The sequence below is a fragment of the Morone saxatilis genome, unplaced genomic scaffold (genome assembly GCF_004916995.1).
Source record: "Morone saxatilis isolate NCDOM2014 unplaced genomic scaffold, NCSU_SB_2.0 Contig14, whole genome shotgun sequence".
NCBI lineage: Eukaryota > Metazoa > Chordata > Actinopteri > Moronidae > Morone > Morone saxatilis.
The window spans coordinates 10,434,291-10,447,629 of NW_023339696.1; the positions used below are offsets into that span (position 1 = coordinate 10,434,291).

Consider the following 13,339-nt stretch of genomic DNA (forward strand, 5'->3'; position numbering starts at 1 on the left):
ACGCTTCACTTCACTTTGTCCACAATGTTTCGGGATCATTACACAAACAAGGGTTGGGATCCACACACTGCTCATGTAAGCGTTTCGACAGTTGAAAGATAACACTAATTTCGCATCGGCTACAGCACAGACAATGTAACTCTACTCTGCTTTGATGGTTTCTAGAAGCCGATAAATGACTAATTGGCTTTTGTCAAGCTGACTGGCCTCTCTTCTCCTTTGGTCCTTTAAAAAAAGGACAGTCTCTCTAAAAACTGCGCCTCCAAGATAGCAGGCTATCACAACTACAATCCAACAGATTAGCGCACATCCACTTCCAGGTGAACCTCGGGGCCCTGCAACGTGCCCCTCACACCGGTGTGGTCCTGCGATTCACCCCGTCCTTTAAATCATTGGGGAAACAGTTATGGACCTGGAGGAACTCAGCGGCCTCATGCTCAGGGCTGTACGTGTTCTCTGTCACGCTGTCCCTCGCCAGGGCGTACATGGACAGCTCATCCAGGGCCCCACTGGACGATGCCTCCCCCTTCAGACCAACCACTGGCGAGTTCTCCCGCGACGCCTCTGTAGAATGAGAGCTTGCGTGCGACGTCCGCCGGCGGTAGCGGAAGCTCGGTATCCTCGAGTACGGGGAAGAGGAAGAAAGAGAACGGATGAACTCGCGCCGTGCCCTCCAGCGAACTTCCTTGTTTCTCTCAATGTAGATGTTGATGGCGAGGACGGCCACCGTTTCGGCCACAATGAAGGAGAGGGCGCCAAAATAGAACGACCAGCCGTAGGAATACGTGTACTTCTTGTCATCGTCACGTTTGTCATTGGGGTCTCCTGCGTTACTGGAGATGTAGACGATGATGCCGATTATGTTGCTCAGACCTGATGGATGAAGACACAGAAAGACAACAGAGTCAGGAAAACGGCATGGAGGCGTGTGATGAAAAGCCAACAATGATCAATCAACCATGACTTTACCAGTCACAGTGATGAAACCAATGACTGCCATTATAGACACGTGTCCTCATCACTTGCATGTGAGGTATGGAGCTCCTGACCCTCTACAGTGGGAAAGAAAGTTCATCTTTATGATTGCACCATTGATGAAATACAATATGTGACCACAGGTGCCACATCAAGCTGCCTTTCTTCATTATAAAACCCCAGCCCTCGCGTGATTGCTCCTCGCTGGGAGCACGGTGTAATCCTGTAGCTCACCTGCAGCTACAAAGAGGATGCCTGCGCTGAGGAGGACGTTGTTTGTCTTGTTGTAGACTCGGCCCACCCCGACACAAAGCCCGCCGAGCATCAACAGGCAGGTACTAAGGATGGGGAACACACTGGAGGCACGGACTATACCTGCAGAGACAGACGAGGGTGGACGTGGAGGAGAGATCATTAACTCACTGTGAACGGTTATAACACAATTCATTAACCAATATTTGATTGGACACTAAAGAGACCGGTCTGTGAAAGATGAATACAAATGACTAAATCAATCCATTAATCAATAGATCAAATTATTAAGCAATTTATAGACATATATAGACATAAATAACCATAAATAGATTAATAACAGGCAAAAGAAGAATGGAACTTGTAAATTCATTTAACAGCACAGTTTTTAAAAAGAAAAATGGACTCTTTTAAATAATTTGAATTTTCATTACTCTGTTGAGCCCTCATCTATTCAGTCCTCCACCTCTTCTCCCATCCATTTTTGAGAACTCCATTATCTTTTATACTTTAGGGCCTTGTTGTGACAAAGCTTTGCTCAGCTGTGGGATGTAACAAGAGCTCTCACTGACTATCACCTCCCCAGAAATGAATCACTGTGCCATTTTACAAGCATCCAAGGATGGGTGGGCTTATTCAACTGTAAAGCTGAATAAGCCCTCCTGGCTAATGGACTGAGTCTGATACTTCTTTGTTCTTCTGTGCATGTTAGGCAGATACTGAATTGGCTGTGCCTAAAATGAGGGTCATCTGCTGATTGAATATCCCCATTTTATATCAAACTAATCTAAATTTTTTAACCAGTTTTTACAACATTTTTTAAAAAGAAGAAGATTGGTTTAAACTGGTTTTAAGAAGGATTTTATGTCCCCACACAGCCAAACACCGGCTCAGACTAAACAGAGAATTATAATATGCTTCATGTAATGAAAAAAAAAAAAAAAACAAAGAGGGGAAAAGTGCAAACAAGTTGGTGATCCTGCACCATCATCACTCAAAGTAATTACGAAATAAAACACAATAAACTATGGAGTGTTTGCACAATTGCAAATTGTACAGGATTTTTCACAACTTTTAAATAAATGTTAAGAAAATAAATCATAATGAGCCTCCTTTGTGTGTGAGCTACATATCTAAAGCCACAGTGTCAAGATACCCTTTGTGCGGTTGGAGCTAATGACATAGCAAGAAAAAAACATTTAATTCAACTATTAAAGTCAATTAAAACCCTTAAACATTGGGTGAATACGACTCAACAAATGAAGGCTTTTCAGGCTAAATAGATACCGCATCTTGCAGTCGGGTTTGGCCAAGCTGCCTTTAATTGTCTCACAATATAACAAATAATTCATTGCTTTAAAGGAAAAAAAAATGTCAAACAAGACAAGACTAAAAACTAAATAGATGAAAAATATCACGGGTTGTGATCATAGTCTGATACCGTAATGCTTGCTTGTCTTTGTCTTTACATTTGATGTTACATTATACATGTCTGTATAAAAGAGTCTTGTCTGTTTGGAGACTACTCTCAGGACCAAATAATAAGATGTTGAAAGTCAGTGGACTTTCTGTATGCCCTTAAAAAATAAAGGGCTGACAGTTTCAACAATGCCAGACAAAGATGACGAGTGGGGGGCACTTACGCAGCAGGTATTCAGAGCTGTCTGTGTCGTAGTCATTGTCGTCTGGGAAATGGTTGATTCTGTAACAGCTGCCTTGATTGATGCCTGCAGGACAAAGACAACCAGAATGATACAAGCTTTAACAGTCTGATATATGTGATGTTAAGGAGACAGGAGGACTGTTTAACCAAATCAAGAATATATGGAAAAAAAAATATGTTTTATGCTGTGCGGTTAGACTTTTGTTGGTTTCAGCTGGTTAAAGGATATGAGAGGCTGGAGTCAGAGTGCTCTCTACCCAGTAACCTGTTTTTTGTTCAACTGTGTCCACTGGAGTAAGCTGCTCTTGTGCTCCTGTCTCTGATAAAAGAGGAAGGAGTGGGGAATCACATCTCAGGTGACCGCTGGTTATATTTGGCTGGACAGCAGCAAATCGGCCATATAAAAGCTACAGTCTGTGCCTGACTCAGTGAGTTAGTGAGAGATGAAGTTAGACCATTGGTCAGTTGAGTACTGGAGTTTTCCCCTATTGGCCATTGCTCTTTCAAAATGAACAGACACAAAGGCCTGACACGTCAACGTTTGAGCGTCTGTAGCCTTTGTTTTTGCAGTATGTTTAGCACTGTTTGCACTCATTTGCGGCTTTTTCAGCCGACTGGGCATGTTGAATTGGCGGCGGAGGCCAATGGTGACAGAAATCCCTCTGATTGGTTGCTCAGCTTTAGCGAATCAGTGCACAAGAGGACAAACGGAAGTAAGTAAAGCAGCAGATGACTTTCTCGATCAGAAGCAGCTGTTTTACAAAACCATCTGAGCGAGAGCGGGCAAACCTACAACTATTAGGCTGCTTTTGTTCATATCTGCAGTCCTAGCTCTTCCTGTGTTCCTTTTTTAATGACGAATGCAGACTACCGCCACCGGCTGGTTATGGAGAGTTATTACCTCTCGTTCAGGTGCAGAACGTACATGCTAGTTGGACATTTGCTGCAGTTGGTGCGGTGAGTTCTAGTGTCACTTTTGGCCAAGACACAGGCGACGTGGGGCGACACAGCAGTCAGATTTAGTCGATGCTAGTTCTTTGATGTCGGTTTGGTGTGTCAAGGCCACAATGATTGTCCAGCCAAATACTGGGTTTCGACCTAGTCTCTTTGATGTCAACAGGAGTAGCTGGACATATTTTTCTTTCAGTGGCATTTTGCTGGATGTGATAAACTGGATCCATACTGCACACAAAAGCAACATATTCTCTATTCATTACCCTCTCCATGGGTTTCACCTCCAACCATGAATGAGATTTTGACCTTGGATCTAAATTTTAAAAAAAAGTGTCAGACGAGGATTGTTGTTGTTTATAGCTCCCTGGGTCCACCGTTCAACCTGCAAACTAAAGATCACAGCTCAGTGCACACATATTGGAGGAAGGAAATCAGAGTGGGGAGGGGTAGTTTGCGCTTCGAGGGATCAGTGCATACGCTATACGGTGGTGGGAATAAGATTGCATTGCCCAGAGGGATTTGGGGGGTTGTGGCGCGTGTCCAAATCCAGCTCAGGTGAATGGTTGAGTGCTAGGAGGAACAAGAAGCCTATTTGAACAACAAAGGAGCATGTGCTGGAAGCTTTTAATGCTGAGGTGAGTTACAACGGAAGAATAGAGTGGAGGGTGAGAGAGAGAGAGAGAGAGAGACAGAGAGAGGTTGAAGCTGAGAGAAGCCTGTAGCTGTAATTGAGCGGGAGTATAAACAACACCTTGTCTAGAGAAAAAAGGGGTTGGGGTGGGGTTAATGGATGTGCTCAGTGCATCGGTGGTAATGCTGGGAGCTATTTGGCTACTCATTCACCATTCACTTTAGTTATTCTGCAAACAACACCCACAGAATTATAGGTGGGCTGGGCTGCATTTGCATATTTTTACATGAGCATATTGTATTTGTGTGTGTAGTACCTGTGTAACTGTAACTGTAACTAGTAACTGTGTTCATGTGCATGTGTATTTTTGCATTTGTCTGTATCCCCAAGAGTACAGGGACCATTGGCTAAGCTCTGCCAGTCACAAATAGTTCCAGTTGAGAACCAGTTCCTTATGGTCTGATCCATCGGAAACATATACCTCCAAGATTATCAGTTCCTTTTTTTAATGAAGGCATGTTTTTCTGACAGTTCTGCGTAGCAAAATGCGTCCATGCTTTTGGAAACTTGCAACAAAATGGAATATATCATGACGTATAGCAAGAAACAGTCCAAACTGTGGCTTCATCTCACGAAGATGACAACAGTGTTTGTTGTGATGTGTGTAAAGTGATCAAGGAAGGGTGGAAATATCTTTCTACGCAACATCTTAAATTCCAGCAATGTCATGTATTTGACATTTTACCCAGAAGTGCCACTGCTAAGCAGCATGTTGTTTTAGGGGTCAACCACACACACTTGTTTGCTTTCAACTCCACACAAAGCTGAGATGTGGATCTGCTTTGCTACTGGAAGCAGATGTTTTATTCGCCACTTCACTCGCATAGAATGGAAGCGAACGGGAGGCAAATATTAGCCATGGTTGATGGTTTATGCCTGTCAAGCATTCGATTCATGTAATGGTGGACAAAAGCAGGCTTCTCATTTTTGAAGCCGATGACCTCAATTTTGATAAAATGGTTTCTCCCTATGGGCTGACTTCCTTTTTTTTCCAGCTGATTCGTATTAAAATAAGAACTGTGTAACTCTGCTACATACATTATAACATCTTAAAAGACTGAGGTTAAAGCTGCACGTGCCAGACATGTAAATGAAGGAACAGCATTGATCCTGGAAGTAATGCTTGGTTGCTACCAAGGTAATGTGTTAGTTAGCTGGACATAATTACAAATGCAGCTTACATTGGAGTAGATAATCACATTTTATAATCCATTTCATACCCTTGTGTTTTTGGTTTTGGAAGGGATAAAGAAGGACACCAACCTCCACCCACCAACTCTTTAAATCCCAAGTATCTCCCAATCCAAGTACCCGAGCCCCATTGTTTTGCATTGACATGTGAAGAAATCCAAAGCTTGACAGACCTGCTTGGGCCTCATTATGGTCGCTAAGACTGGACGGGCGCTGTTTTGGGGGGACATTTTAAGCGAATGGTCAAATGGCTAAGCCTCAGTTAATCTTTGCCGGTCTCTGTAAGCAACAAAGACTTTTACTTATCCCACATCAAAAATACAAAGCTGCCGTTTCATCTCAAATGGCTTAACAGGCAGCAGAGATTAGAAATTACCTACCATATAAATTTCAACCTTCCCATCAACAGCCTATACCAAAGACAGACAGACACCTGTCAACTCCATTTCCCAGGTGCCGAAGGGTCAGCAGCCATCATTGTCTGTGCCACAGCTTTTAAGGGCACGCTCGTTCCATTAACTAGGTCTGCTGCTTAATAAGGGACATCAAATTAATTAGCGTCAAATCAGTCGGTGGAAATGGAGCACAAGTTTCTGTGTCTAGTCACTGATGGAAAAAAGGGCTATGGACTATTTTAAGCAGCCAAATGAAAAACACATCTGGCTCTTATGGTTAGATCAAGAACTGTGAAGATAACGGAAATACAGACACCTTAGCTGTGCTGTTAATTGCTGTGTAAACTGCAGATTTTATGCATGCATTTTTGTATGTGCGTGTCTTTTCTACTTAACTGAAATGTCAAACTGCTTTTACACCTTTTAAAAAACTGCGCACACAAAAACACCTTTCACTGTGAACCCAGAACGCTACTATTCATTTTGACTGGTGCACAATATTCTCAATCCTCCGCTCCAGTCGAGACCCCAGCTACTCCAGCCAGTCTGACGCCTGTGTGTGTGTGAGTGTGTGTGATGGAGAATGGAAGAAATAAAGGACAATATTGCAACTGATTGGGAATCTGATTATAAGGGGAGGCCTCAAGGCTTGTGATTTATGAGTGACAGTTATCAGCTCAATGTCTACGTTTAGTTGTGTGTGTGTGTGTGTGTGTGTGTGTGCGTGCAGGCAGTCCTTTATGAAATAAAATAAAGTCTGAATACTGACTAGCTGGGAGGGAGGGAGGGAGGGAGGAAGAACAGATTAAACAAGGGAAGAAGATTACAAGGAAATGAAACAACAATAGCACGGGGAGCAGAGGAAGGGGGGGGGGAGAAATAATAGGAGGCCACATTAAAGAGAGACTCAGACAGAGGAGGAGAGCTGGGAATCAACAAGAGAAAAATCAGGAAAGGCGGAGAGAGCGTTAGAAGGCAAAATGTGGATTGTGCAACAAAGGTCGGGGGACGGTTGTGCAATGTAAAAGCTGTGAAACTGAATGGACGTGTAGAGACTCACAGACACACAGCTGCTCACCTTACACACATACTGTATCTGTAAAGTGTTTATAACAAACAGAAAATTCTAACATCCCCCAAATTTATTTATGTTACAAGGTGACTGTGTTGTGACAAATTGAGAATTAATGTTACACAGTAAACACATTACACAGGAAATAATGGGCCTGACTGGAATTGCAAAGCCCCATGCTGAGCATCTCCTCCTCTTCTCCATGGCAACCCCTGTTAGTCTTTAATAAGCTCTTTCACATAAACAATCTCCAAGGATGCTTTTGACGTCTTCATTGCATTTTGACACCCACCAAATCACAGACGACACTTCCCTGTTCCCCTTCACAGATCTGTCACCACCTTAACGCTACATGGCTGCGAGCCACCAATGGACACACGTAAGTGCTCAGACACGTGTGCATACAAACGTACACACACTGTATTGGAAGCTGCTGTCACAGCTGTGGTGCCACTGGCAACGGGATGATGCACATTGTCATTATTTTGAATTAACGCTGCTCAGCCAATAACGGAGTGGCCTCAGTGGAATACACCAATGGCTATTGTCTCATTAGTGCAGCACTTCCTCACTATGGTGTCTCCAGGAGCACGGTGTGTCTTGCAACACATGCTCCCACTGCCTCATATTTACACTTTAATAGCACTGCAAATAGATTGATAAATAAACCAATTAAAAAGTGACTTTATTATTGCATTTCACTACAACTGCGCAGCCCCCAGTGGGTGAAATTCTTATAGTAAAGCTACACATAACAGATCAAGACCAAGAGAGCGCTTCAAGTTTTACAGCAGGTTGGATGATTGAGTTTTATAAAGCTGTAAACAGATAGTTACACTGTTACTGGGGTTTGATATCAAAGCCAGACACACGCATAACTCACACAGACTTAGCGACACATACATTTATTACTTTGGAAATCAGGGAATGCCAGGGCAGAATATAAAAGTATCAGTGTAATCAAACAAACCCCTCCAATTGTTTCGTTTTTTTCAGTCCAAGTGAGGATGAAAGAAAAGCAATTTGGCGAAGACATCAGTGATTCAGTGTTGATATGACTGACAGTTGGTTAATTAAATTGTCACCAGGCTGCAATTTCTTCAAACACAGCTCTGCTTGGGGTGCATGTGTATCCACATTGCTGGAAGAAAAGTGAGATCAATTGCCGCATGTAGTCTGTTCTGAAGGCTGTCATGCATAGTCACTTATAAAAATGTACATATATAATGGAACTGCATCTGTCTGACATTGTACTTACAATTCAGAGAGAAACATGGACTTGTGTTTCACTGAAGATCTTTGTCAGTCTATGGCAGTTAACGATTGCATTGAAATAGGAATACTAAATATAAAATGTGGTTTATCAAACTTAAATTTTTTATTGAACTAGTATGATTATTTTAGAAATAAGAAACGTGTCAAGTACCCGCTGAAGTACTCCAAAGCACCCCTAGGGGTACACATACCACCATTTGAGAAATACTGATAACATGATTAATACGATATAGTGGGAAAAATGACACAGCAAGTAATGTAACTAATGTTAGCCATGTTATGGGTTTCCAAAGTTCTGCTGTGCAGCTAACATGAAGAGCACACCAGTTTCAGACAGTGATACCCACATCTTTCTGCTACTATAGCTAACATCACAAAAACAGCAAAGCTTGGCCATCTAGAAAGTAAGCTGAATGTCTGTGGGCAAGTAATTTGACATTAGTTGATGCTGTGTGATCAATCCACTTAGTGTGTTTCCCATTTACAGCGAAAGGGCTGTGTACAAACATTGGTTTTAACAGACCACGAGGAGACATTAACTGAATTTGAAAAAAAAATTGACCTATTGGATTAGACTTAGCCCACTTTAACACAGAACGTCTTGTCTGTGTAATCTCTACAAAAACGGAAGTGTAAAAACATCAATTCACCATTGTGTCCATGAAAGACATAGTAGATAAAAACGGCTCATTCTAAGATAACGAAATTTCTTGAAATTCTTATTTCCAGGTGAGTATAAACTAATGAAAACCTACCTATAAATATTATTTTCCATTCCTGCCAATAGATTCTCTAAATGTTACACAGTGGATCTTTAAGGTTACATATTTACAAGTAGCTATCCACATAGCTTGAATACGACACAAAGGAACTTTATTTAAAAAGAGAACAGAAACAAAATGCATCCAAAATGAAAAGGGGGCTGAGGGTTTGTGGGTATGTAGGTGGAGTGACAGAGGGTTCATTAAAAAGGTAGAATAGCAGAAGCCAAAGCCACAAGCCAGATGAAAGAATGATGAGAATGGAGAAGCTAATAAAGAGATGAGAAGAGAGAGTGCACATCAAGCAGAGGAGAGGAGGATGGAGGGACTGAGGTGGAAGTTGGGGCCTGCTGGCTAATTAGTACACACATTGCTTCTCAGTTGCAGCGTTTTAATTACAGACTTGCAGAGCACGGTGGGAATGGCAAATTGACCCCCCACCCCACCTAAGCAAACCCCTCCTCGCAAAAAAACACACACTTCCATTAAGAAAAAANNAAAAAACAGCTGCCTCGCCACTCACACCACCTCCAGCTGGGATGTTTACTGTAAGTAAACTGTTAGTCATCAGGTCATTCTTCATTTTACTCCAGTTACACTTAAGCAACAGGCCTGTGATGCAAATTGGGACGCTCTCGGTGCTACTCTGGCCTCACTGGCATTCATGTGGGAAAACAAACAAAGAGGGAAAAAAATTCATAAACAACTGTCGAGAAATGCAAAGGACTCGTAAATGAGGGTAGTGGCTGACCCTGCCAGAGCCTCATATATTCCTGGCTGCTTCTTAAATGTCAGGTAGGTAACGTTGGTTGGGCAGGGCCACTAAAACACATTCATTAAAGGGGGTCTGAGAAGAGAACATGCTGCTGTGTGTGTGTGTGAAGGGGCAGGGGTTGAGTCTTCCTTCATTGTCTTCTCCTCTGTACTTATGAGTCTCCATGACAACAGAGCCACAGTCCAAGCATCCTGTAGTTTTAAGCCGAGGCTCAGAAGTGAAACTATTAGCTCAGGAGAGAGAGAGAGAGAGAGAGAGAGAGAGATATAATAGGCTCGGCCTTTTTTTTTGTTTGTGCAAATTGTGCTTTTAAACAAAAAGTCTCTTTGCACAGAGCCGGTCTTTGTCCCCAACCTCATCAACATCAATTCAGTCTCCGCTGTCATTAATCCACTTTCATTGTTTACTTCAAAGCACTGATGGGAAATCATGCTTGACATAATAGTCGGCAGGCATTTGTCATTTATTTTCATTTCTTAGGGTCTTCAGAGGATGTAATGCAGACTTGCGCGTCTGTCCACATCACAGACAGGTGCACAGCCAAGCATGACTCTCAGTAAATTGCAAGTGTCATAACACGGCAGGATGTTCTTCACGTGTTCAACAGGACAATCCCAGAGACGGTTTAATCATTGATGGCAGCTGGATTTCTCCCTATATGTGGCCTCTGAGGACGTTAAGTCTTCCAAAATGAATGAATAAACTGCAAATACTTAAAAGCACCTGATCCAACACTTAAACAGATTATAAGATGGCAATAAAGTATCTAGCTGTAAGGTAAATTGTTTGTTCTTTTTTCTTTTGGGGGGGGGGAGACAAAGAGTAAAATATTCAGCTGCTTTTGGGGGAGAAGAAACTAAACAAAATGTAGATGACTTTTGATAAATGAAAAAATGTCTTGGTATCAATAAAAATCTTAATGTATCTACACAAATACACTGAGAGAAGAAGAAAACACACATTTTAGAATTAATTTTCTAGTCTTAGCGGTGACAAAAGTTTCTTATCTTGTTTCCTTCTCACGTTATATTTTTGTATCTGCAATAATGCTCCAGAACTGACAATGAGGCTGAACCGCCTGTCTGTAGCCAAAAGTCCTTCTTAACTCTGCAGTTTCCTGTTTTTAATAATGTTTTGAGGTAGAGTTAAAAAAAATGTCGCTAAAGATTCACATGCACATTCTGTATCTTGGTAAAGCAATATTTGACACATATAGTCCGTTTTCAAAACAGATTCTGAAGTAAAATAAGTGTGTTTAATGCCTTTCTTATCCAGGACATTTATTCGTACAACTGTTTCTATAAAACTGTGCGTCATGACAGCAGTTTTTAACATGAACAGATCCATCCAGTCACCTCGGCTCGCCCATTGATGGCTGAGTCGAGAAGTCAAGCGGTGACCGGAAGGAAGATTGGTCCATGAATGAGCGTCGGTCTACCTCTGAATGAAGACGTCACTGCCAGCGCACCTCATTTTTAAACACCAAATCCGTACAATTATTCAAAAACACTTTCCGAAAGGATGAAAAGATGAACTGGGGGGTGTTTACCTCTAGTTCTATAACAAACAAAAAAATGTTTTTCCTCCTATTTTGCTTGGACATGACGTGAACTCAGAGTCATCTATTTTTAAATCACCGTGCATGTTTCCATAGCGATTTTCAGGGATGTTGCCAAGCAACAGCATCGGATACAAAGAAGACATGAATGAAAGTAGACTCATAACGCGCACATTTCCTGGCACCGACCGGCTAAAAGTGAATGAGCTCCGACGCGCCGGCTTGGCATCGGATTGTCTCGCAGACTATAACGCAGCCGTCTTTATTGTGTGGGCCTGAGCCTGAACAATGCCATGTAACAGTTGGCAGACAGGTTTGAGTTCAGCGCTCACCGGGACACTGGGTTGTTTTCCGTTAACTTCAGAACATCAGAGGAGTTAAAATCCGTTACCTGAGTGCGTATCGACGCTTTCTCCATCTGAACTACAACCTCTGAAAGTTGTTCCACCTTTATCATAATGTCCTTGTTGTCTCCCCAAAACCCGATCGAGACATTTGGCGTGCGTAAAAGGGAGCGCATCTTTTTGTGCGCTCTAGCGCCTGTGCGCACTGAGAGACAAAAGATTCCTCCTCGAAAAAGAGAGAAATCTAACTATTTGCTGTACGAAAAGAACAGGGACTGTAGATGTTAAGGGGCTCCATGCGTCGGAGCGGGCTTACCTTCAATACAGCAGATTCTCCAGAGCCCGGAGTGGGTGAGGTCGCCCCTCTTGGTTCTGGGCTGCGATTGGGTCTCGTCTGTGGTGGCATTGGTGCTGTTGCAGATGTACGCCCTCGAATAGAGCCAGTAGTCCGTGCCGATGGCGATGGTCATCAGGCTGAAGGCAGCGAAAGCCCCCACGGTGGCCAGCAGCGTTTGAACCCCGCGGTCACACCAAGCCATGGCGCTTCATACTAGTCCACACTCTCACCGGTCCAGCATGCGCTCACCGGAGCGCGTCAGGGCGCGGATCCTTTGGTCATACTTATTTAGGCGCGTCCACTCTCTCTGCTCCTCTGCTAAAAGTGTCGCCCAAAGAAAGACGAGGAAAAAGTGGGAATGTTGTCAGAAACGCTCACCTGATGCTCAAAACCAACTGTTTGCTGCTGTGAATACGAGAGGACACCGGTTGTGCCCACTCCAGGGGCTCCACACAGGTTCGAGGCGCGCAGGACAGCACGACAGCAACATCGTGTACCAAATCAGAACACTTCAAACCTCCTCACCACTTCATTCTTCTGTTTCCCCTTTTTATCGTTGTCTCAAAACACTTTTCTCCGTCCCTACACAGACTGCGCCTCTGTTAAAACCCGTTGCCAAAGAGGACTACGTCAATGGCTCTTAAGTGAGACCCCACCCTCACCAAATCTAACCAATGGAGGAGATGTTTAATAAAGAACGAAAGAAAAAACCTCATTTCAGTTCCAATTGGGTCACAAATGCATATAAAACATGTGTATCTTTGGGGAATTATTAATTAGCCAAACAATCTGTCTCTCGTGTGAGATATTTGGACACTCTCCACTGGATTGAGAAGCCATGAATATTACCAAACTCACAGTCAGCTGTCACATGGGTGAGGATGGGGGTGGGGGAGAGAAATAATGAGACGAATACTCACGACGGTCCTTTCTCTGTGATGCACTAACGCCAAACAACCAATGAACAGAGCATTGAAAAAAGCAATTAGATGCTTGGTGAGGTGCATGTTACCAGCAAGCACTCTGTAAATCACTTAGGTTAATCGGATTTCACAGGAGAGGATGCTATCTCTCAGAATAGATAGATAGATAGATA

At 42.9% G+C, this 13,339-nt stretch overlaps 1 protein-coding gene across 1 annotated transcript; it reads right to left on the reverse strand.

The window, feature by feature from the left end:
• Window positions 1-299: 299 nt before the first annotated feature.
• LOC118323403 (voltage-dependent calcium channel gamma-4 subunit-like) lies at window positions 300-12,547 on the reverse strand. Its single transcript, XM_035655362.1, has 4 exons — window positions 12,223-12,547; window positions 2,871-2,954; window positions 1,210-1,350; window positions 300-873 (listed from the first exon to the last, which is right to left on the reverse strand). Exons 1-4 carry the CDS (start codon window positions 12,443-12,445, stop codon window positions 350-352), a joined length of 972 nt encoding a protein of 323 aa, XP_035511255.1. The 5' UTR covers window positions 12,446-12,547; the 3' UTR covers window positions 300-349.
• Window positions 12,548-13,339: the final 792 nt, after the last annotated feature.

Coding starts and splice junctions, on each gene's coding strand:
- LOC118323403 (XM_035655362.1), bottom strand. CDS start 12,445: ATGGCTTGGTGTGACCGCGGGGTTCAAACGCTGCTGGCCACCGTGGGG. Junction 1,351..2,870: donor CAGCTCTGAATACCTGCTGC/GTAAGTGCCCCC, acceptor CTGTCTCTGCAG/GTATAGTCCGTGCCTCCAGT. Junction 874..1,209: donor CATCCTCTTTGTAGCTGCAG/GTGAGCTACAGG, acceptor TTCATCCATCAG/GTCTGAGCAACATAATCGGC.